Source organism: Grampus griseus, assembly GCF_964374135.1.
Source record: "Grampus griseus genome assembly, chromosome: 2".
Classification (NCBI taxonomy): Eukaryota; Metazoa; Chordata; class Mammalia; order Artiodactyla; family Delphinidae; genus Grampus; species Grampus griseus.
Window position 1 is genome coordinate 74,346,129 of NC_139018.1, and position 25,864 is coordinate 74,371,992.

Consider the following 25,864-nt stretch of genomic DNA (forward strand, 5'->3'; position numbering starts at 1 on the left):
CGTGGGATCTTTGTTGCGGCATGCAGACTTCTTAGTTACAGCATGTGGACTCCTTAGTTGCAGCACGTGGATCTTAGTTGCGGCATGCATGTGGGGTCTAGTTCCCCAACCAGGAATCGAATGCAGGCCCCCTGTGTTGGGAGCTCGGAGTCTTACACACTGGAGCACCAGGGAAGTCCCATAACCAATATTTCTAATTGTATCATGTTATAAGGAGAACAGATTCGTACTGAACTTATACAAATAACTATATTGCCATGAAAATAAGAATACTCACTGAGTTTCCAAATTTTAGAGACATCAGGTAGGGAGAAAAAAGATAATTGTTTTGTCTTTGTTAAGCAGTTGTAAACTGTCATACCAGTATTTTTTTGATTGGCAAACTTATGAATGCATATCATAATTTCTAAACCATACATTTCCTCATAACATAATGCTTTTTTTCCAGTGTGGTACATGACATGTTTTTAATACATATAAACTTCTTTAGTTTTTCTGTAATAAGACAGAAGTAGGTAAACTTAGACTTCTTTAGCAGTTAATGTTTCAGTATTTTATCTTATTTGGAAGTGATCTAGACATTCAGTGAATCCCCATCATTTAACTTAGCAAAACTCCAAAGTTTTAAATTACTAAAAGATTTTGAGAAACCATTTTTAAGTGGACATACCATAAAACATAATAATTATTAAAGAGTTCACCTAAAAACTGTTATCCCATTTACATTTATTTAATTTACTTGTTTTCAACAATTAATGTTTAGATTACCCATGAAAACTTCCTGAGACATTAGACAAAGTCAACCATCATACCAAGCTATTTTTCTTTTCTTATTTTAATTAATTTATTTATTTATTTTTGGCTGCGTTGGGTGTTCGTTGCTGCGTGTGGGCTTTCTCTAGTTGTGGCAAGCAGGGGCTACTCTTTGTTGCGGTGTGCGGGCTTCTAATTGTGGTGGCTTCCCTTGTTGCGGAGCTCAGCTCCTAGGCGTGCGGGCTTCAGTAGTTGCAGCATGTGGGCTCAGTAGTTGTGGCACGCAGGCCCTAGAGTGCATGGGCTTCAGTAGTTGTGGCATGTGGGCTCAGTAGTTGTGGCGCACAGGCTCTAGGGTGCACAGGCTTCCGTAGTTGTGGCTCGTGGGCTCTAGAGCACAGGCTTAGTAGTTGTGGCGCATGGGCTTAGTTGCTCCACAGCATGTGGGATCTTCCCAGATGAGGGATCAAACCCGTGTCCCCTGCATTGGCAGGCGGATTCTTAACCACCGCGCCACCAGAGAAGTCCCTCTGCTTAATTTTCTTTAAGCCAACTAAATGGAGCTCTTTTACAAGTTAATTTTGGCAATACCGCTTGGAGGTAGAAAATACCACACATCTATAACACATGTATATAGACATATACAAACACGCAAACAGGCACAGCGACCCCATAGTCCCATTTCAAAATTTCAGCCATGAATTGGGTACAGTTATACAAAATCCACTCAATTGGGTTTCTGTCAGATGGACCAAATCAGGGTCACCTGTTTAAATGGATTTCCAAGGCAAAAAGAAACTGCAAATCCATCAGTTAATTACCATACTGAGCTCCTACGTTGAGTGGAGGTGAGGCATTATTTATACAGTCTTGAAAAAGATTAAAGGCTAGTGAAAAGATGGGTGTACAAACAAATAATTACAATATAATGTGATGACAAAAGAATGTACCACACAGAGAAAGATGCTTCAGAGTTGGGACAGGAGTGCTAGGGAAGGTTCCCAGATTGAGCTGAGTCTGGAAAGGTAAGTAGGCAGTCTCCAGGTGGGCATACAGTAGAGCAGCCAGGTAGAGGGAAGAGCATAGGCAAGACTTGGAGTCAAGAAAGAAATGACTCGTTGGAGAAAAGCAAGTACTTTTGTGTGGATGAGGCCTAGGAGAGAGACGGGAGATAAGGCAAAAGAGGTGAGTACGAGCCAGATCGTAAAGGATCCTGCATATCATGCAGAGAAGAGCAGACTTCATCCAAGGAACCACCAAAGGAGTTTGTGCAGAGGAGTAACATGATTATGTTCACATTTGAGTGAAGAAGACCGTGACACTTGAAGCAAGGAGACGAGTCAGCAGGCTAAGCATTTTTCCAGGCCAGAGAAGTGGTGGCCCAAAATAAAAACGAAGTTACAAGGTGACAAAAACAAGAATGGATTAGAAGTAGAATCAGCCGGCCGTGTCGACTGATTGACTACTAAGAGAGAGAAATCTAGCTGATCTACAAATCAAAATTAAATAAGTTTCAAATGAAATATGTTTCTACTTAACTGTCTCCAGCATTTGTAGTGAGCAGTTAACAATGTTTTCTCTCTATTTCTGCCTTCCACGTCCTCTCCAAATCCCTGAGATGCTGAGCAGGTCTTTGGTTGGAAGTCTTCCTCAGGGTGGTTACCCCAGGATGCTGCTCAAAAGCCTGCTCTGGAACAGAAGGGGATTGGGACCCCGGGGAAGCCTTATATAAATGAGAATCACAGCACTTTGTTCATTCAGCGAACATTTATCAAGGGCCATGATGTGCTCGTTACTGTTCTTGGCCCTGAGAATTGGGGCATGAGATAGCTGGAATTTTTTCGGCCTGGGCTTGAAAAGTAATGAGTAGGAACTAAAGGGGGCTCCCCCAGGTAGCACAGCATGCTGTGTCCTGTCTCCCCTGCTTTCCCTGTGTCTTCCGTTTTTCTCTTCTCCCCCACCCCAGCTCAGGAGCCATGTTTAGCTAATGCTGAAGAATTACTCAGCTCTTGGAAATCGCTGAGCTGGGTGTTCGGGCTTCTTGGCTGAACTAAGTACTGGATGGTGATTCAGCAGAAACTTGAGGTCCAACAACTGGCAGGGAGGGATCAGGATAAGAAGGAAGGGTAAGAGGGAGCCAGGAAGGGAAGGGGGTGGAGCAGCATGGGCAGGCGCTTAGCTGGAAGTGTCCAGGTCGAGCTGTATGAATCAGGATGTCCAGAAGCTGCAGAGCATCTGTGCACCCCTCCTCCGCTGCTTGTTTGTCCTTGGAGGAGAGAGGCCCTTCCAAAGGTTCAGCACATCTCTCCTTAGAGGCGCTTCTTAGATTTCTAAAATATTGCCAGTGCTTCAAGATGAAAAGGGCTGGAGAAGGGAAAACTTGCTGTAGTGTGGTAGGTAAGATCTGTTTCAAAGCCCCACTGTGTACCATACAGGAGCTGGAATCAGGGCTTAGTTTATAGGGAAGAGCTGCTTTGACTTTGCTGTTGCTTTGTTTTGATTTTCTTGTCTTTCACCAGTCAAGTTATTTACTCATGCAATAATACCAGCCTTTGTTGTGGGTAGGCAGAGACTTGAGACTTTATAACTCGGCTCCTGGTCCCATGTGAAAAATGTCTCCCAGGCTCTCAGAGGTCTATGAGGAGGAAAGATAGCTCAGGCTGGCCTGTGTGGGCAGAACTGGAACCTTATCCAAGTCTCAGGATTGTGTGCCTTAGAACTCAGATGGGGCTCCGGTGTTTTCTTTGCCTATCAGTGCCTTCTGGCAGCCGGCAATGGTTACCTCCTAGATCTGGAACCGGCTGAGGTTAGGCAGGCTAAGGGAAGCAGCTTTTCCACAATTAGAAACACGTGCCCAGTTCCTTCTAAGGAGCCGGCTCCAGCCTATCACAGAGCCAAGTGCTGCCACACCCGCCAAGGCAGGCGGCGAGCTCACCCGCTGCTGGGTGAGGACTGGTCGGAGGGGCATCATCTCGCCCCTTTTGCTCCAGGTCTAGAGGGAGGGAGTCAGGGGGAGCTGGCCAGAGCAAGGCAGAGGACGGAGAAGTGCATGCCCCAGCAAAAGGGGAGACTAATAAACCAGCGCTTCTGGCTGGCCCGTGACCCATGTGAAATTTATGGCTGCTTCAGAGGGCTGGGGAAAACTCCATCCCGGAAAGGTGCTTATTTTGAAGCTCTGGAGGGGAACAGGGTGTTCTGATTTCTACCAAGTGGCGTCACTAGCTTCCCTTTCAGAAGCTATCTGCTTTAATACATTCCATCTTTCTGTTTTCTGTCCTGGCCTTCTCTCTCTGTTATGCTCCTCTCAAGCTCGCTCTCTCTCACTCGTAATGGTGTGTATTATTCCTCCTTTTCCTTCCTCCCCCGTGTTGTCTCTCATGCTCACTCTTTTCCTCTCCTCTTCACCATCTGTCTTTATGGACTTTGGCAAGTCTGGGCATTTTGACTGCCTGTTTTCTCTTATCTGAAAAGACAAAGAAAGCCCTGGTTCTGGAAATGCTAAAGGAAAACAAGCCTTTCCAATCTGCCTCCAGTTTACTTCTAGGAATGAGCCAGCAATACCAAGAAATCCGAATGGAGTTCCTGGAGTTGGAGGGAAATCTGATGGTGACATTGAAAAGGGACCAGAGGAGGGGACACAAGGCAGAAAAGCAAGTCTGTTTGTGGGAAATAATTTTCCAAAACCCTGGGGGCGATGAGCACAGCGCTCCTGGATCCTGAGGGGCAGCCATCCTAGTCTTCCCCTTTTTCACACTGGCATCTTACTTCCTGCTGCCCAGAAAGCAATCTGGCCAGCATCTTCAGGTGACAGACTCAGAGCCCCTAGTGGCACTGTCAGCAGTGACCATAGGTACCACTGACAGGAGCAAGGGAGAGAGAGGATGTGGGAATGAGAGAAGGGAAAGAAGGGTGATGTGCATATGATACAAGAAAGGCTGGTGTAGTGGCAGTATAAGCAACTGGGAATTGGTGGGGGGGGGCAGGGGGCCCAAGGGGGGCAGTCCTATCTTTGACACAAATAGCAGGGGTCTTACTTCACTCACATATAAGATGAGATTCTGGGTCTCTCTGACTGCCCATGAGGCTGGAAATGTGCCTCTGGGTAGTAGGGTGCAGACCTCTCCCTCCAGTACCAAGAGCTGTCTGCAAATGAGCCCCAACCAGGTCATTCTAATCAGCACTTATAACAATCAGTTCTTATAACTGATTGTTCTTATAATAATCAGTCCAGCCCCCTGGGCTTCCCTGGTGGTGCAGTGGTTAAAAATCCGCCTGCCAATGGGTTTGAGCCCTCGTCCGGGAAGATCCCACATGCTGCAGAGCAACTAAGCCCGTGCACTGCAACTACTGAGCCTGCGCTCTAGAGCCTGTGAGCCACAACGTCTGAGCCTGCATGCCACAACTACTGAAGCCCCTGCTCCTAGAGCCCATGCTCCGCAACGAGAAGCCACCACAATGAGAAGTCCGCGCACTGCAACAAAGAGTAGCCCCTGCTCGCTGCAACTAGAGAAAGCCCGTGCCCAGCAACAAAGACCCAACACAACCAAAAATAAATAAATAAAAATCCAGCCCCCTATCCAAATGGCCCCTTCCTGACTTTCACCCATCAGACCAGACCAGTGTGGTTCATGGAGCAGAAGCTGGCTTGGCATAAAGAATGAGTTTGGTTTGGGGACCCGTGTGGGAAAGTGTTCGTTGGCCCTCTGATGAAGACACAAAACGACCCTTTGCCAGCCCAACTCAGCCAAAGTCTTGTGTCCAGAAGCAAGGGAGGACCTGAAGACGGTCATCCAGTGGTCACTGAGGGATAGCCTGTGCTTTGTGAGCTCTCTCGGGGGAAGGAGAAGAAGCCATGATATGTACCCTGCCCCCAACTTTGTCTAGCATCACCGGCACTTGCCCTCCCCACTTCATGGGGCTGTCCCACGATGTAAAAACCCTGATATTTACTCCCTAGGGAAGAACAATGGCTCCTGTGCACACTTGGTATTTTCTGACTAGATTTGTTCATCTATCCATCCTCTATTCAGTAAGCGTTAGCACCTACTGTGTGCCAGGCAGATACAAGACCTCAAGATCACCCTGGCCAGCAGAGTGTTGTTAATGGCTGTGTGCACTATTGGCTGCAGAAGAATAGGGAAGTTTCATTCTTCTCTGGGCCCGACGGGTAGAGCAGGCGCAGCAACAACAGCATTCCTTGCTTTCTGTAGGGCATTCCGTCCTGCTGAATGGGTGGTGCAACTTTCTCGTGGAGACCAAGGCACAGGGACAAGCTTGAACATCTGGGCTCCTGGTTCAGTGGCTCGGGCTTATGCTTACCAGCCCCATGGTCCCCTAATCCACCTTTGTGCCCACACTTTCAGACAGTTTGGGTTGAAGGACCCCAGAGCAGGTAATTTGTGGATGAGTACCCTCCTGAGAAAAAGGCTGAAACAGATAAGAAATTGAAGCAAAGGGTCAGGGATAGAGGAGGAAGCAAGAAGGGAGAAGCAATGCAACAGTGCAAGATAGGTCCTGATGTGTGATACGGCGTCTCTGAGACCCTCCAAACCGCCCCCTTTACCATCCACTCTGCTTCGCTGCCAGTCGTCAGCATTATCCTGAGCAAGTCATGGCCTCTTTTCGAGTTCTAGTTTCTTAGCATATGAACAATAAAAATAACCACTTAACATTTTATACAGCGGTACACAGGTTACAGAGCATCCTCGTGGGATTAAAATGGACCACACTTCCATTTTACAGAGAGGGAGGGGAGGTTCAAAGAGTTTTACTGGCTTGTCCAGAGAGTAAGTGACCATGCCAGGAAGGGCATCATGGCCATTGGGTTCTTCAAGTTCTAAGTTGTCTGATTCTTAGTCCGCCCAGGCTGCCAGGTCCCTCCGAGGGAGCCATCTCTGCTTCCATCCTTCCGATTTGCTCAACCCCACCTGCGCCGTTACCACTTCACTCCGTATACAAGCTGCTCTGAGCTCTACGTGCTTGCTGTGCACTTGAAAAAGGCACCAGAAACCCACGTGGTCCTCCACCCGCCAGGTGTTGCTGGGTAGAGGTGAGGGAAAGAGTGATAAAGTCACAGCCCTGGTTCTGTGAAGGTTGTAGGGACTTAAGACCAACCCCACAATCCCCTAATCCATCCTTAAAATTTTCTGAAGAAGATTTATTTATTTATGCTAATGACTCACTGATGTTCTGTTTCAAAATGGACTAGAGACTGATTTTCAATTGCCTCTTTTACCGATAGTCTTTAATGTATTAATTTAAGGTAAAATTTCCCCCCAAATGTTGTTTCTATTCTTCCTTTCCAATACTCATAATCCTTGGAGCTCGTGTGCCTCACCTCTCCCACTCCGTGGGGTGAACTCCACCTGGGGAAGCCGCAGAGCGCTGGGCGTCATCCACGACAAGATTGCACACAGTGGGGCCACTCTTTACCCTCTGCTGGGAGGAATGAACTCAGACTCTGGACTCCTGAGTTTGTTCATCTCTTGGCTTTCCATCATCATATCTTTTTATGACCTTTGATTGTAGCCTCTGGTCTGTAAAGTTAGGAGACCAACAAAACTCTGGGGGCAGAGAACAAAGGACTCGTGTCTGTGAACATTGCGGCACTCCACCTGCCTCGCAAGAGGTTTGTAACTCTTGGGCCTCTGGGTGTCTGTGCATCTGGGTTGCATACGTGGGCCTGAAGTTGTATGGACTATGGAGGAGACAGGAGGAGAAGCTGGGATTAGTTGAAGGAGGGGTATGGGGAGTCTTTTGCCCTGAATTTTTCTGAGAGGAAAGGCACAGCTACAGTTACCCTAGGGCATGCCTGTTTACTACTGTATTGAGTTACCGAGGGGAGGAAGAGGAGGCACTGACTCTCTAGCCATAGGATCTGGGTGTGTGGAAGAGCTGGGATGCTGTCATGTGGTGCATGTGATGTGGAAATTCGCCAACCAGGTCAGCACATTGGTGACCTCACTTTCGCTGCCCGCTCTTAGAGCTCCTCCCTCCTTCCCTCCACTTGGTGTCCTGCAAGGCCTGTGACACACACTCCTCTGAGGTCCCGGTGTGTGCTCCCTGGTTGCCATTTTTTTCTTTTTTAATAAATTTATTTTATTTATTTACTTATTTTTGGCTGCATTAGGTCTTCGTTGCTGCGCGTGGGCTTTCTCTAGTTGCAGCGAGCGGGGGCTACTCTTGGTTGTGGTGCGCGGGCTTCTCATTGCGGTGGCTTCTCTTGTTGCGGAGCACAGGCTCTAGGCGTGCGGGCTTCAGTAGTTGTGGCACGTGGACTCAGTAGTTGTGGCACACGGGCTTAGTTGCTTTGTGGCATGTGGGATCTTCCTGGACCAGGGCTCGCACCCATGTACCCTGCATTGGCAGGCAGATTCTCAATCACTGCGCCACCAGGGAAGTCCCTGCCTGGTTGCTTTTAAAAAACTTTCCTCTTGAAGGGTATGCCCCCTGCTTTCTGGTCTTTCTGTGTGGTGTCTGGCCCTGTATTTGTTTCCTATTGCTGCTGTAACAAATTACCATAAACGTAATGGCTTAAAACTACACAAATTGGGACTTCCCCGGTGGCGCAGTGGTTAAGAATCTGCCTGCCAATGCAGGAGACACGGGTTCAATCCCTGGTCTGGGAAGATCCCACATGCCGTGGAACAACTAAGTCTGTGAGCCACAACTACTGAGCCTGCGCTCTAGAGCCCATGAGCCACAACTACTGAGACCGCGTGCCACAACTACTGAAGCCCGCGTGCCTAGAGCCTGTGCTCTGCAACAAGAGAAGCCACCACAATGAGAAGCCCGTGCACCGCTGCATCAAAGAGTAGCCCCAGCTCGCCACAACTAGAGAAAGCCCACGCTCAACAACGAAGACCCAATGCAGCCAAAAATAAATAAATAAATGGATAAATTTATTTTTAAAAAACAAAAAAACTACACAGATTTATCACCTTACAGTTCTGGAGGTCAGAAGTCCTAAACTCAAGGTGTCAACAAGGCTGTGTCCCTTCTGGAGGCTCTCCTTTGCTTGTATCCTTGCCTTTCCCAGCTTCTAGAGGCCCTCTATATTCTTAGGCTCATGGCCCCTGTTTCCATCTTCAGAGCCAGCAGCATAGCATCTTCAAATCTCTCCCTCTCTCTCTCTCTTTTTTAATTGAAGTATAGTTCATTTACAATGTTGTGTTAGTTTCTGGTGTATAGCAAAGTGATTCAGTTATGTGGATACTTTTTCTGATTCTTTTCCATTATAGTTTATTACAAGATATTGTAAAAAAGGTATTGAATACAGTTCCCTGTGCTATACAGTAGGACCTTATTGTTTATTTTATATATAGTAGTGTGTATATGTTAATCCCAAACTCCTAATTTATCCGTCTTCCTCCCCTTCCCCTGTGGTAACCATAAATTTGTTTTCTGTAAACTTATGGAACGCTTCACGAGTTTGCGTGTCATCCTTGCGCAGGGGCCATGTTAATCTTCTCTGTATCATTCCAATTTTAGTATATGCGCTGCTGAAGCGAGCGCTCAAATCTTTCTCTCTTTTCTGACTTCTGTTTTCCATCATCACATTTCCTGTGTAACTCTGACCTTCCTGTCTCCCTGTTATAAGGATTCTTGTGATGACACTGGGCCCGCTCAGATAATCCAGGATAACCTCCCCACCTGAAGATCCTTAATCACATTTGTGAACTTCCTTTTGTGAGGTAACATTCACAGGATTAGGATGTTGACATCTTTGGGGTGGCGATTATTCTGCCTACCACAGGTCCCATGAGTTCTGGTGTCATTGTCAGAGGGAGAAGTGAAGGAGAGGCTTCATGACTCCCCAGGGATCAGAGCTGACCTGGGGTGAAGGGTGCCCTCTCTTAGAGAGCGGGAGCTTCCCCACCCTCTCCACCGTGGACACGTTCCAGGTCAGCCACAGGATCTGCACTGTCATGGCTCAGACAAGGACTCTGCATCTCTGCCAGTTCTGCAGCCTTTCCAGGGCAGAGAGCGTTGAGCCCACCTCTCCTACTTGGAGGTTGCTAGGCCCTGGGCTCTGGGCAGGGTACGAGATTTCTGAGTTCTGAGTCCCCCACTCCTGCCTGCCTCATTTTTTTGTCTCCCTCCCATTTACGTTGACAATAAGCTTTTCAAACTGGGCAGATTTAAGTAACCAACCCCTGACTTCAGCATCTTCTTGAAGTCTCATCTTCTTGATGAGAAGATGAGACTTTTCACCACCACCCCCGCCAGCTTTTTTTTAAAACCAGGAAACAGAAAGAAAAAAGGAAAAAGAGAGGAGAAAACACCCAAGAAATACACAGAAGGCTGGTATTCCATGGGGCTGTACCACCCCCATGGCCAGATTACAATGGACAAGAACCAGAGTCTTATGCCTTCTTGTTTATTTTGTCCAGCTAGCCCCAAATTATAAAATCCTCTGTATTGCTAGGGTCTTCCCCACCTACAAGAAGCATCTCTGATTTCCCTGGGCTGGGCTAGGGGCTCCTCACAGATGCCTGCCAGCTTCTGTGAAGAGCTGTACTGTCACCAAATTGCTTTGTGATCATGTTTTAGCTCATCCATCTCCCCTCTTACAGCGTCAGCTTCCTGAGAACAGGAAGGGACTTGTGTCTTATTTATAACTCCCCGCACCAGAGTGTCTAGCACTTGTAGGCTCTTCATAGATGGTGGTTGGATGGATGGATGGTTGGATGAAAACCCTCACATCTCAAACTGCAGTGGCCACTGATCCCCATCTACATGTGGCTTCCCTGAGGTCACTGTATCCCAAGCATGCAGAACTCAAGATCTGGCTGGGAAGAGGGTGGGGACATAGCCCTCAGCAACAGAAGGGGCACTGGGTACAGACAGACAGAGGCAGGACGCCTGAGCAGGGCAGGGGCTTGGCAAGTGTTGCCTTCACTCACTGACCTTTCCTCTCCGGATGGAGGCTCGGGTTTCAGCCTGCTGTGAGGGACGCTATCCTGTGGTACCAGGAGACTGAAGGTACCCTCTTACCCCTCGTCACATGCTGTGATCGCCCAACTGCAGGGCAAAGGGTCAGACGGGGCCTGCAGCCGTTGTCCAAGGTGATAAGTGTCACAGGCAGCCTGTCTCCTCCACCCTAGTCTCAGGATATCTCTTTTATGTCTGAAAGATCCCCGAAAAGGCTAAAGGTCAAAGATTAGTCAAAGGCTGGGTTCTTGTGTGTATATAGGCTCGGGCAGGACAGAAGACACCCACAGTAAGTTAATTTGACAAATTGTCCCTTCCTCAAACATCTCGATCCCCCCAGGAACACTGTGGAGAAGTCTCTCTGGCTGCCTGGATAAGGTCCCATTGTGTTTTCTATACCAGCACATGGGAAGGCGACCACATTCCTCCTCCCCGCCCTTGCCCTCTCCTCCCCTTGGTGAGGATGGTTTTCTTCTCTGCATGATGAGATCGCGATCTGGGTCCTTATTCTGTAATCCTTACCTATCCTCGAGCCACAAGGGTGTTGTTTCCTAATCTTCCTTTCATAGATCAGTCTCCTGTATCCTTTAGTCATTATTGTTTGTATCTGTTTGAACTTCTGGGTCCCAGGGGCCTGGCCTTGTACCCAGAGGCCCTAGAGAGAAATTGAGATTACAGGCCCAGTTGCTTGGAGTGATTTAGGTTGAATTGTTACCAGGCATGTGATCCTGAAATCCTTATTGAATTGAGCAAGATAAACCCAGTGTGTATTTATCAGGACATCTCGGTCCATACAGAACATTTACAAAATGTTCTCCCCGTTCAGGCATATGAAATCCTTCCTCTGACAACATGTTTTGGTTCTCCTTCTATGACACCGTCTTGGATAAAAGCTCCTCCACTAGGAGTCAAGAGTTCCTACCCTTGAAGTTATGCTTCCTGCTGCTCTTTTGACTCTGTGAAACCAACTGAGGAGTTTCCTGGGGAGCTGGGGAGATTGGTATGCGTCTTAGAATGTGTAGACTGAGATGAGATTGGAGGACTGATGAATTGTGGCATTTTCTTTTTCAAGTATTAAGTATTTGTTGAGCACCTACTATTTGCAGGCACTACCGTGATATGCCCTGGGGTTAAAAATATGAAAAAGTCACAGTCCCACCCTCCTAGTCTACAAGGAGACAGAGAAAAAGAAACAGATAATTGTAATACAAAGAAATAAGTGCCAACCTTATTAACAAGGTGGTCTGGGAGTAGAAAGGAGGGGCGAACTTTGTTCCTTGCCTACAAAATGCGGCTGATACATCTTACCTGGCAGGCACCTTGTCAGGAATAAATAAAATAATAAAGACTCACGGATCAGGTGACATTTGAGCTGGATCTGGAAAGCTGAGGAGCTTGCCAGGTAGAAACAGCTCAGGGAGGAAGGTTACAGATGGATAATAATGTCAGGTCCTTACCCTGCAGAAATGTTCTCAGAATCAAGTAAGGTTGGAAAGTACTTGAAAAGAAAAAGCACAGTTTCAGGATAAGGTAATGATATAACTTGATCAGCTGTTCCAGTGAAATCAGAGGCCTGATTAGAGGCTCGAGAAGAGAGAGAGTCTCGTGCGTTTACACGTATGGCTTGTACCCTTGGAGGACTAGGGGGCGTCCTGGTCACTGTTTCGGGGAAAGGGAAGCAAGAGGATTTTAATTTTTTTCCCACATTCTCAAGTACTTCATAACCACCAGGAAGTTGGGTTCCCACAGCCCCCGGTCTCCCATAAGTTGCTTAAGGAGTGTGGCAGTACAACTGTCCTACAGCTCAGCCTCTGAGCTCTCCGCCAGCCCTTGGAGGTTCCATGTTGTTGGCGTCTCCGTGGGAGCCCTGTGACTCCAAGCCCTCCATGCCACCAAAGAAGATATAGGGATGGTGGCAAATAAGCCCATGAAAACATGCTCAACAGCATTAGTCTCTAGGGAAATGCAAACCAAAACCTCAGTGAAATACCACTACACATCCTTTAGAATGGTCAAGCTTTTTTTTTGTTTAATATTCCATTTTATATATGTATCACATCTTTTATTTATTTATTTTATTTTGTCTGTACTGGGTCTTAGTTGCGGCATGTGGGCTTCTTAGTTGCAGCATGCATGCGGGATCTAGTTCCCCGACCAGGGGTTGAACCTGGGTCCCCTGCATTGGGAGCGTGGAGTCTTACCTACTGGACCACCAAGCAAGTCCCTAGAATGCTCAGACTTTTGAAGCTGATAATACCAAATGCTGGCAAGGATGCAGAGCAACAGGACTGTGCGTTGCTGGTGGGAATGCAAAATGACATAACCACTTTGGAAAACAGTCTGGCAATTTCCTATAAAGTCAAACACGTTCACCATATGACCTAGGATCCCATTCCTGGGTATTTACTCAAAAGAAATGAAAACTCCCCTCAAAGACCTCTATGATCCACTCAAAGACTTCTATGCAAGTGTTTATAGCAGCTTTATTTATAATAGCTCCAAACTGGGAGCCACCCAAATGTCTATCAGCCGGTGAATAGAAAACTAATAATACGTTCATATAATGGAGTACTACTTGACAAGAAAAAGGAACTATTAATATACATAGCAACATGAATGGATCTCAGAAGTCCCATGTTAAGTGAAATAAGCCAGACACAAAAGGCTACATACTGTGTGATTCCATTTATGTGACATTCTGGAAAAGGGACAGAAAGCAAATTGGTGGTTTCCAGAGGTAAGGGAAAGGGACTGACCTCAAAGGAGTACAATATACAAGAGAACTTTCTGGGGTGTTGGAAATGTTCTATATAGAGAGTGTGGTAGTGATTAAACAATACATTTGTCAAATCTCATCAAACTATACACTTAGAAAAATGAATTTTACTAAATGTACATTATAACGTGATAAACCTAAGTAACAAAGGATTCCCCTAAACCTAAAATCAGGTTCAGGAAGATGACATCCAGGACCCTAGCAGCTGCTCAGGGCTCCTCTTGAACATACAGTATCTTGAAAACAGAGCCCACACTCATGCCCTGATGAGAGTCTTGATTTTTCCCCAAAGCCAGTGCCTGCACTTCCATGCTCACTTCTGGCTTCCAGCCCTGGGCAAGGCATGTTCTGACGAAGCTCTAATTTGTGGCACGTAATCCCCATTTGTAACCCAACCTACTATCCTGGCCAAAGTTTCTGGACACTGGGGCTGAGCTTGCGGCATTTTTGGCTTACCCGTTACAGCCTTATCATCAGGAGCAAGGAGCGTTTCTACTTCTGTGCAGAGGGGTCATGTAGCCTCCTTATGGCCCTGAGGGTATGTTTGGGGGTCTGTCATTTCAGTGCTCCTCACATGGGTCAACTGCGCCAGTGTGCGGTGGGCTACCCGAGTTCAAGACGTTTTCACAGCTGGGAAGCTCCTGGCCCTGGGCCTGATCATCGTCATGGGAGTTGTACAGATCTGCAAAGGTGGGTGTCATCAGAACTTGCCACCCCTTGTGTGTACACACACCTCACACTGTCTTTGGATGTGTACACACCCTGAGATGTCCCAGTTCTCTCCTTGAATGACTTTTCTTCTTCGCTTGCTTGACAAAGGGGATGAGAAACCATTTTCTCCACGGTGGCCTGACTGGGTGGCCTGGCCGGGAGGTGGGCACGCCCCCTGGTGTGCAGAGCTCAGTCCTCCCATGCTGATCTCATGGCTCCAGCACAGGTAGATAAAGATTCCAGATTTCTGGAATACTATCGCCCTTTTGTCCCAGCTCCAGGGAAGCTCTTTGTATCTTATATTTTATCTTGTCCATATCTTAAAATGGGAGACAGAGGAGCTTTTTATGTGTTTCAAAATTACTCATAATCTCTACAGGAGAGAACGCTAACATTCCTGGGGCCCCTGCCAACATTCCCCATTGGATTTGGCCCTTTCCAAGCCCGAGCCTGTATTTGGTTTCCATGGGACCTGTGGCAGCACTAGACTCTGCCCAGTGTCACTGGCTCCTGGAGAAAGTCAGATGACAAACAGGGAGAACTCCCACCCACCCACAGGCTCTGGAGGCGGTGTGGGGGTGCCTGGATTTTGACTCCAGGAAACATAATTAAGCTTCTGCTGTATAACGTGCCTAATTATTTTCATCCGTTGGATTAAATTCATTAGCAGGTTGTATTGTTTTCGGGAACTTAGACTCAAAGAAATCACTGGGTTGTCTTTTCGAAGATAAAAGACGGCCCAGTCTTTATTGGGACCTCCTAATCTGGTCCCAGTGCTTTCTCCTGATCACTCTCATCTCGTTATTTCCTGTCCAAATCCTTGATTATGGATGAAGATGTAAAGTGCGGTCAGCTGCTCAGTATCTTACTACAACTTTAATCAGCAGCCTTTCTTGAGGACCCACTGTGTGCAGGATATGGTGCTGAGGGCTGGGAAGGCCATTGAAAAGCTCCTCGCTGAAGAATCCCTGTCTTCAGGAGATCTGTTCCATGAAAGGGGAGACCAAACACACACCTTAGGAAGAGACAGGAGGATATTGACAAAGAAAGCCGAACAGGCTTGAGCTAATAATAGCATCACGGAAGCTTATGTTTGAGTGTTTGTTGTTCTTGGTGCTTTCTCCATGAAAATGTACCAACTTAGATATGAGGGAAGGTGATCAGGAGATTGCCAGTGACTCCCATCCTGCATCTCCGAATCCCGGCAAGCCAGTTCCAATTTACCCTGCCCTGCCCAGTAACCTCCCCTGGCCTTTCTTTCCAAGGAACTCTGCCTTTTAAAAAAGGAACATTCAGAACTGTGCTTTGAACCTGAGCCGCCATTTGGACTCATCATTACCATGTCCTGGGGGGTCCTAGACCTCTACTTCTCTGCTCCTTTCGGCCCCGCTTCTCCAATATGTGGCCTTCACTGGAGACCGGGGGCTGCCGAGTTCTGACGTGTCTCTCTGAGCAGCCTCCTGTCCCTGTGCCCACAGGACAGTACTTCTGGCTGGAGCCAAAGAACGCATTTGAGAATTTCCAAGAACCTGACATCGGCCTCATCGCGCTGGCTTTCCTTCAGGGCTCCTTTGCCTATGGGGGCTGGAACTTTCTAAATTACGTGACGGAGGAGCTTGTCGATCCCTACAAGTGAGTTGCAGTAGCCCAGCTCTCCCTCTCCCCCTTCAAACTCCATGACACCTGCCACTGGAAAGAGGGAGCCACACAGGTCCAGTGCCTACTTCTCCCCTCAGTCCCCTTCTGACCATGACCTGGTCTATCCTGAAGAGCCAGTTCATTTCCCAGGAACTTAGACCATTTGTCACCCACCCTACCAGGAGAAAAATGATCCAGTGACTATGCCAGAGCAGGTGAAAAGCTGAAAAAAATGGTGCTGAGATAACACCACTGCCTTAGAGAATGAAATGTGCCCTGAGAGGATTCCAGGCCTCTTACTCATCTGTCTCATGACAGGCAGGTCTTTGTATCTTGAGGTGTGTGTTCGGGGAGAGGGGGGAATGCAGGGTGGAGATTCTGGTCAGGAAGAAGTCAACAGGTATGGAGCATATTCCCAACCTAAGCTGTTTCATTTCCTTTCAATTATCCTGCCCATATGGAGACAAAATCCACCCCCCAGGGAGAGGGAGCATCGCAGAAGGCTGCAAGGACAACTTCGTACAGAAAGACAGAAGGCACTCCCTGGACCCCATGACGAGGCAGGTGGTCCCAGGTGCCAGGCCTTCCCCCTCTCACCTCCTCTCCCTCTACAGGAATCTTCCCAGAGCCATCTTCATCTCCATCCCACTGGTCACATTTGTGTATGTCTTTGCCAATGTCGCTTATGTCACTGCAATGTCCCCCCAGGAGCTGCTGGCATCAAACGCAGTCGCTGTGGTAAGAAATCAAACTCGGGGAGGGATAAATTAGGAGTATGGGATTAACAGATATGCACTACTATATATAAAGTAGATAAACAATAAGGACCTACTGTATAGCACAGGGAACTATACTTAATATCTTTTAATAACCTATAATGGAAAAGAATCTGAAATAGAAGATATTTATATCTTTATATATAGAGATTATATATAAATATATATATAGCTGAATCACTTTGCTGTACATCTGAAACACTGTAAATCAACTATACTTCAATTTTAAAAAAGGAAAGAAAGAAATCAAACTCCCATGCCCTCAAACCGGGAATGATGATATAGACTTGCGGGCTTAGCCCCCCTCACTTTCCCCTGATCCATGGCTTTGTGGGACTGGAAGTCTTCTCAGGTCCTCAGGGCAGAAGCCACGTCTTCAGGTGCCCAGGAGCAATAGGATGGCCAGGTTGTGATGGGCAGCTACAGCTGCAGAACTGAGTCATTGTCACAGACTGTATGGCCTACAAAACGGAAATATTTACTATCTGACTCTACAAAACTCCTGATCTAGGGCACTTTAAACTTTTATTTATTTATTTATTTATTTATTTAGGCTGCGTTGGGTCTTTGCTGCTGTGCATGGGCTTCCTCTAGTTGCGGCGAGCAGGGGCTACTCCTCGTTGTGGTGCGCGGGCTTCTCATTGCGGTGGCTTCTCTTGTTGCGGAGCACAGGCTCTACGCATGTGGGCTTCAGTAGTTGCGGCGCATGGGCTCAGTAGTCGTGGCTCGCGGGCTTAGTTGCTCCACGGCATGTGGGATCTTCCCAGACCAGAGCTCGAACCCATGTCCCCTGCATTGGCAGGTGGATTCTGAACCACTTGCCACAGGGAAGTCCTTAGGGCACTTTAAACTTTAAATATGATGATTGTATAAAGGAGATGCGCTCCTCCTTAGCAAGACATAATCTTGCACAAGACTCGCAGTTTCTCTCTGCCTCCGTATCCTCACCTGGACAACTTGACTCCTTCCCTCATTAGGGAAAAGCATATGCAGTTTGTGCTCTTTGGGGAAAGAGATCTTACAGGTCCAAGGCATTGGGGTCCTTGATATCTGGGAAAGACCTGGGAGCCATGCAGTTCCCTCATGTGGCTTCACCTGGGCCACAGCCCCACCCTGCCACTGTCATCATGTGTCTCATCTCTGAAGACCATAAAAAAAGAGGCCCTCCACTGTCCCGTGGCAGCCTGTTCACATGACCACTAACCCTCCCCAGCAGGACAGCGCTTCTAAACAACCCCATCCTCATAATGTGCTATAAATTATATATAAATACAAATGTGCTATAAATCAATTATGTACTTGGCTCAGAGAATGTTGAAAAAGCTGATTCCCCAACATTTTATATCCTTTCTTTTTTAAAAAATAAATAAATAAATTTATTTATTTATTTTTGGCTGCGTTGGGTCTTTGTTGCTGCATGCGGGCTTTTCTCTAGTTGCGGCGAGCGGGGGCTACTCCTCACTGTGGTGCACGGGCTTCTCTTGTTGCGGAGCATGGCCTCTAGGCGCACGGGCTTCAGTAGTTGTGGCTCGTGGGTTCTAGAGCGCAAGCTCAGTATTTGTGGCGCACGGGCTTAGTTGCTCCGCGGCACGTGGGATCTTCCTGGACCAGGGATCGGACCTGTGTCCCCTGCATTGGCAGGCGGATTCCTAATCACTGCGCCACGAGGGAAGTCCCTATATCCTTTCAATACATGAAGACTAGTCTATAGCTTCACCACCTTTTATTTCTTGGCCTACGTAGTGGTTTTTTCTTATCACTTCCCCCACACACAATATCTTCTGTTTCTATGAATTAGGATTTATCTCTGTTTTACAGATGGGAAAACTGAGGCTCAAAGATTAAGAACTTTGCTCAGGGTCTCACAGCTCCTAAATGTTGGGCTAAGATTTGAAACCCAGCCTGCCCAAGTCGCTCTAGTATAATGTACGCGAGGCCTGGACTCACACAGCTGGTTTCTGGTCCTGGCCCTCCACTTCCTGGGTGTGTGATCTTAGGCAAACTGTTTAATTGCTTTGTGCCTCAATTTCATTATCCATAAAACAAGGATAGCAAATGTTAGTTGTTTATTGTATTATCACCACCATACACAGTCTCGTTCATTAGTTAGTCAGTCCCAAACATTACTGAATCCCCACGGTATAGTCATCACCAAGGGAAGTAGGGGTGCAGGAGGGGCTGGGGCAGGGAAGCTGTGGTCCCTCCTCTCAAGGACTTCAGCAGGGGTGGGTTTGGGAGGGAACATTCCCAGCAGTGACACGCAGGTGGGAGGCTGTGACCTCTCCTTTTATGCTCACCCCCTTGTTTTCTCTCCCAGACTTTTGGAGAGAAGCTCCTAGGGGTCATGGCCTGGATCATGCCCATTTCCGTCGCCCTGTCCACATTTGGAGGAGTCAATGGGTCCCTCTTCACCTCCTCCCGGTGAGTGCCGTCCAGGCCCTTCCTGGGCCAGAGGCCACTCTGCTGTGCATATTGCTCTGTGTATATGTGGGGGGGCTTGTCTCCGTCAGCGGGGTTCTGTATGGGCATCTGGGTGGTGACCTTGCAGGGGGTGATTGCTCACACGAGGGCGTGTGCGTGTGTCTGTGTGGACACGGAGGAGCCTGTGCTGCTCGTGTGGTGACGCACGACGTGTGTGGCTTTAGCTGCGGTGGCAAGAAGCGCCATCCCACCTCATGTCCAGAGGAGCAGAGGGCTGAGGAGTCCCCAGGCTGTGTGCTTGGCAACAGAACAGTGCCTTGCCTGCAGCCTCAGAGCCCCTTTCCCACTCGCCTGGAAGCAGGCTGTGCTGGCTGGAAAGGAACCCCACTCTGAAAGGGACCAGGGAGGGACCCATGCCTGGGGCCTCTGGCTGGCCTCATGAAAGTTCTGGGCCCAGATTACAGATCGAATGGGCTCATCTCTGAGTTCCCTGCGGGTGCAGGCTCCTCCCTGTTAAACTGACAGGTGGCTGTAGGAGGCCCTTGTGTGGCCACCCATGAGACCGGGTAGGGGTGTGAAATGAGATGGGTGGGGAAGAACGGAAGGAAAGCATTTGTCCAAAGCCACGTCCCCTACCCCAAACACTCTGGAAAGCCCGAAGCATGAATGGGCCCAGGAGTCCCCAGCCCCCGCCTGCACACATCCGGACGTCTGCCCCCTTCTTAATGTCCCTTTTTGCTGTCTCCAGATGGGCGGTTGAGGCTGGCAGATGCTGGATGATTTCCATTGATGTGGTCCAAAGGGTCCTCCCGGGGTTCTTAGAAAGCCCCCTCCTCCAAGGGCACAGTCCTACTCAAAAGATACAGCAAAAGCAGTGAGCCCCCGAATTCAGCTGCTTCCAAAGCCAACGTCACATTGGGAAGGAGTTCCTGTGAAATGACAAGGGAGTGTCATGTTTTCAGGACCCAGGGCAAGAAAGAGGGAGTGTGGGCATCCCCCGTACCCCAGGACCCTCCGACACTCACCCACGGCAACCTCGTGTGCGTGTTACACAGGAGCAGTGACCACCTGGAGGCCCCAGCCGAGGGCAAGCGGTGGAAGAGCAGTGACCCATGAGGCTCTCTGGGATCTATTGAAGGAGAGTGACTGGCTCCAGTCGCTTTAGAGTGGGGTTTGTCCCTCGGGTAGGCCGAGCAGCGGTCTGCGTGCATGTGGTCCAGCTATGTGTGCATGCGGGAGGCGGCGGCCCGGTGCGCTCGGCCTCGGATTCAGAGGCACAGCTCACCCGGCAGGCCTCCTCAACTCATCTTTCCAGTTCCTTCCATCCTTCTTTCTTCCTCCCTCCCTCCCTCCCTCCTTTTCTTCCTTGCTCCATCCCTCCCTCTTCCCCTCCTCTCTTCCTCCCTTCCTCCCTTCCTGCCTTCCTGCCTCCTTCCCTCCTTCTCTCTCTTACTCTTCTGTTTGGGGGTATGGAGAGGATGATCCTTCCTGAGGAGTAGGAGCGTGTGTGCGTGTGTGTCACGCTTAATGTCATGTCTCCTCTGTGGTCGGCTAGCTGGGCAAGGATTGTCTCTTGTGAACTTGACTTGCCAATGCTGTTGGACCTGCCAGCTCCACTTGGTCCTGGCTGCATGTGGAGGAGGGATGTGAACTTGGGACCCTGGTTATGTGCATGGTGAGGCCCACAGAGCACCTGGGGCTCCACTGGGTGCATGAGGCTGCACTGCAGAGGGGCGATGTCATGTGGCTGCATGAAACTAGTGACACAGGACGAGGTAGTTGATGATGGCAACTGGTGGTGTACATACAGGTACTTGGGACCATAATCGACTCCCATGCTTCTGAGGAGCCGCTCCACTCTCCCCCATACACAAATCACAAAGTGACAGTTCTCTTCAGACCCCCCAGTGTGCTGATTCTGTTCCTTTCTGTCCCCATCACACCATCCCCTTCCTCTCAATGCTTAGGTGCTCCTTTCCCTACAAAGCCCTAGAAAAAAGGAAAAGTGGCCTAATTTCCAATGAAAAGTGGCCTAATTTCCTAATAACAGCTTACAGTATTCTCTCTTTTTCTTAGGAGAGGAAAGAAGAAGAAGGCTGCTCTTTATGTTAAAATTTCTCTTTTTAAAAAGAATTTGTAAACATCAATATCCTGGTCGTGATATAGTAGTATAGTTTTGCAATATGTTACCAATGGGAGAACTGGGTGAAGGATACACAGGGTCGCTCTGCATTATTTCTTACCACTGCATGTGAATCTATGATTATCTCAAAATAAAATTTTAATTTTTTTAACTTAAAAAATAATTTTGGGGGAATTCCCTGGCAGTCCAGTGGTTAGGACTCCGTGCTTTCACTGCTGAGGGCCCGGGTTCGATCCCTGGTTGGGGAACTAAGATCCTACAAGCCGCCACGCGGTGCAGCCAAAAAACAAAGAAACAAACAAAAAAAGTTTATTCTAATTATAAGTTTCCTGTCTAGTTAAAAAAAATTTTAATTTATAAAATCTAAGAAAGAAAATTTAATTTACTCATAATTCTACCACCCAGAGGTAATTGGTTGATATTTTAATGTTTTTACATGCCTGTAAATAATATCTTAGTTAATAGGAATCATACGGCATGGAATCGTACAGTTTTCTATCTTGCTTTTTTCATTTAATGTTATATTGTGAGCATATTCTCACACAATCAGTGTTTTTTCAAAAGCATTAGGTATGCGTAATATTCCATTTTATAGACATACCATAGTTTATGTGATCATCTACTTTATGGCATTTAGGGTATTTCCAATCTTTTTTATCATCACAATATTTTTTATGTACACCTTTCACTAACTCTATTCATTTCTTCAGGATTTTGGGGGAGAATAGAATAAGTAGCTTAAGGATGTAAATGTTCAGGTATAATTTACATACAATACAATACACAGATCGTAAGTGTTCAGGTTGATGAGTTTTGAGGATTGTAGACAACCATGTAACTACCACTGAAAACAAGATATAGAACATTTCCACATATCCCCCAAGTTCTCACGTGTCCCTTCCTGGTCTACCACCCATTCCCCACCCCACAAAGGCAGCTACTTCCTGAGTAGGTAGGCATGTTTTTAAGGCTTTTCATGTACAGTTTGGTCCCCATGTCTCAAAGAACCTATATCCCTTGAGGAGGAAGGAGGCACATTTTTAAAGGGATTAAAGCTTTAGGCAAAGGAGAGAGGCTACTCCTACAGCACTCCAGGTTTTGTGAGAGACCCACAGAGTGACAGCACAGTCATCAGTAACCCCAAGCCACCCAGACCACACTCAGGGTCTCCACACTCCAGAATCCATCCACTTATATCCACTGACTGCCTCTGGTTTGCCTGCACCTGCCTTGTGAACGTGGGTCATTTGACTAGTGGGCTGGAAGGTGTGCACGAGAAGGCAGGTACCTGGCTGGAGGGGGGGATGCTCCTGTGTGAGCAGAGGTGGGCATGGATGAGGGAGCCGGACTAGGGAGGAAGCATCCTGGGATGGTCCATGGGCCATCGCAGGCTGACCTGCTTTTCTCTCTGCCAGGCTGTTCTTTGCTGGAGCCAGGGAGGGCCACCTTCCCAGTGTGTTGGCCATGATCCACGTGAAGCGCTGCACCCCAATCCCAGCCTTGCTTTTCACAGTAAGGTTCCCTCCCTCTGCCAGCCCTACACACACCCTCCCTCTTTGTGCTGCTTTGAGCTGGGAGTTCACAGTTCCCACACACGCCCCTGTCACCCTTGTGCTCCTAGGTTTCTCTGGGCCTTAAATAATCTGGCAAATGGTATATACATGGGCCTGATTAACATCAAGAGATATAGCAAGGAGAGACCCTGGGTCCTGAAATACCTTAAGGTTCCCAGGCTGGCTCATTTCATTCTCCCGTACTTTTGGGTCAGACTGAAGTGGCTGCTTCAAGATTTTACAACCTCACAAAGAAACTTCTTTCTTGGCTCCCCCTGCACCTGTTACCCACAGGGTAGTAGCTTTGGGCCTCTGCTCCTGGCTGATCACTGCACACTCCCAGCCCTCCCCATCAACCTTCCTGCTCAAGGAGGCTCTGCCAGGCTCTTGGGAAACATCACTGAAACAAATTTGGTCTCAGGGTACACCAAATAAGAAAAATCATAAAGGAAGACTGGTAAACTGGTAAACCGAAAATGGAGAAAAGGAAACTAGGGATGGGAGGGGTAAATGGGAAATGGTGGTAAATGGAGGTGGAATTACCCCAGAGTAGAAGCATTTAGAGAGAGCAAACAGAAGGAGCAAAGACTTGTTCCTGATGAGTCTTTGGGGTTATTTTTTTTTCTTTCTGGATCCTGACTAAAATAATAAAAATGATTTTGGTTCACCAGAGAAGCAGTTAGACCAGGGTAGTAGAGCTCTCAGGAGTGAAGGGCATTCGCTGTACAACATGAGGGGGAATTTCAGAATGTTCAGATACAGGAAGAAGGTCATCCTGGTTGGTTAGTGGTGAAAGGCAACTGGAGAAGACTCAGTGCTCCCAGTGAGCCACAACCCTTTTTCAGTTTAAGCCAATGGTGCAGGCCTATGACTGCAAGGCAAGTACAGTAAGAATCTGGCTTTTTCATCTCTTAAAATCTTCCCGATTATTTCCACCATCAGATCTTACAGGAGAACCGAGCCTTCTGTTGGCCTGAAACAAATTAGCAGAGGGAAAGAACATGGTTCCGAGAGAGCCACTGAGATGATTTTGAAGTTAGAAAGTGAATTCTATCAAGAAAACGTCACAGGGACGTTATGAGGGTTACATGAGTTAATATTTGTAGAATGCTAAAGAAAGAACCTGACACTTAAGAAGTGCTATATAACTGTTTATGATTTTTTTTAAAAAAAAAGAAAAGGAAGGAAGAAAAATAAATTAGATGACTCAACCAGGAAAAGAGGATGAGGGCAAGAATAAAGCCTTAATCTGCAGTTAACAACCTTCCCTAAGGGATTAAAAAAAACAAAATTAGCTTGAGCTTCAACCAAGGAAGAAGTATAAATAAGACCAGGGTGGCATAGGGCCGGCTGCCACCAGTGTGGCCAGTCCAGTTGTTTACAGCCAGTATCTGTTCTGATTGGTTAGTGCCCATGCTGTACCTGCTGTATCTGTGGTTAAATGTTTTGATTATCACCCATGTGGTGAGAAAGAACTTCCTGGTGTTGAAAGTATTAGCAATGACCTGGGTTTCTAGGAGAGGTTGCAAAGTCTCCATTTTGAGAGATCCGCTATAAAATGGCATCGTCTGCCTAGAGGCAGGGGAACAGCCCCGACCAGTAAACAGCTCCTCCAGTCTCCTAATGCCTTTCTGATCACCGATGAGCTTCTCCCACTCCCCCCAGTGCATCTCCACCCTGCTGATGCTTGTCACCAGCGACATGTACACACTCATCAACTATGTGGGCTTCATCAACTACTTCTTCTATGGCGTCACAATTGCTGGACAGATAGTTCTTCGGTGGAAGAAGCCAGACATCCCCCGCCCCATCAAGGTGCGAGAACCTCCCTTTGGGGCCCCTCCCCCTCCTCTACTGGTTCTAACTAAGCTCAGATTTTTACATCACCTTGTTCTCGCTGCTGACCGCAGCTCATCATCTCCATGAGTGTGGGAGACCCTCTGGGAAGCAAAGGCCATGTGTGAATGGGGCAGCCATTTCCATTCTCCACTGGGGACAGGACCAGAGCAAACTGCAGCTGGAGGAATAGGTTAGATGAAGTGATACTTCCATCCTGTCATTCCTTTGTTTCCTATGGCTCTAAGTCTTTAAAAAGTCTGCTGATTTTCCCTCGACCTTCTAACCTGACCAGTCTCCTACTCGTTCCTCCAGGTAGCTGGGTTCACTCATGCAATCTCTCCGTCTCATCCCGGAATGAGTTTCCTTCACCCAACTGCCTCTCCAAATTTTAACCATTTTCCACACTCAAGGACCTCTCTTCCTTGAAGCTTCCCAGTCCACTCCAGCCTTCCGTGATCCTCCCTTTTTAAACTACTATGGCCCTGCACGTAGTAGGGTGCCTGGTGAAACTCTCGTTTGTACCAGGAATAAATTTGTGATAGGAACAGATGGGAGTGCTCAGAACAACATATGCCAGAGTGCTATGGGTTCTCCTGCAAATTAGAAGACTAGGGTATATCCCTGAGCTAGTTGAACAATCCTATTCTGGAAACACAGACTAGATGCTTCTAGAAGATTCTGCCAGCTGAGGAGTCGAGGGCTCTCGAAATCTCTCTGCCACTTTCCTACCATTCTTAGAAAGCCTGCTAGAGAGAAGAGGAAGTAGAATAACCCCATCTCCCTACCATACGCATACCCTCTAAGAGGAGAGGACAAGAGGAGAAAGGCAGATGAGTCTAGCATCTTGAAGACTCTACAGGGGCCTCCCACCTGTGGTCACAAGAGCGGGTGGAGCCCACAGAGTTTGCTTCTTCCTGAAGTGAATAAGGCCCCGGGCTGCCTTATGCCACACTAGGTTTCCTGATTTCTCTCGTCTTGGCAGAAACTCCTTGAAACAAATTGGGACTGTCCCTGCTGAGAGGGAGGGACATTTGCCACATCCTGCCAGCCGGGGGAGGGGAGCCTGACTGACAGGTCCTCTCCTTCTTGCCCCTCACTCATTTCTCCTGCTCTCCTCCTCCCGAGGACCTCGGCAAACATATATCAATATACCAGCAAGCTCCTCCACCTACACGGGCTTCTCTGGCCGTTACAGGCGCACAGCTGGATGATGAGGCCTTGTTTGATCCCACCTCGGAGGACAACGAGAATTGTCCCCTCCCTAGGCCCCCCCACCCCCCTAACTGTCCCACTGCCGACGTTCGCCAGCGTCTGCTGACAC

General features: G+C 47.9%; 1 protein-coding gene across 2 annotated transcripts in view; it reads left to right on the forward strand.

Annotated features, from left to right (window-relative positions):
• SLC7A8 (solute carrier family 7 member 8) overlaps positions 1–25,864 on the forward strand; it is a 56,240-nt gene that overhangs the window by 28,915 nt on the left and 1,461 nt on the right. For both annotated transcript variants that reach the window (XM_082648870.1, XM_082648871.1), the window contains 6 exons: positions 14,027–14,152; positions 15,652–15,805; positions 16,426–16,549; positions 18,905–19,008; positions 22,567–22,663; positions 24,370–24,519. In XM_082648870.1, the coding sequence (XP_082504996.1) occupies positions 14,027–14,152; positions 15,652–15,805; positions 16,426–16,549; positions 18,905–19,008; positions 22,567–22,663; positions 24,370–24,519 (755 nt within the window). The remainder of the gene's footprint in view (positions 1–14,026; positions 14,153–15,651; positions 15,806–16,425; positions 16,550–18,904; positions 19,009–22,566; positions 22,664–24,369; positions 24,520–25,864) is intronic.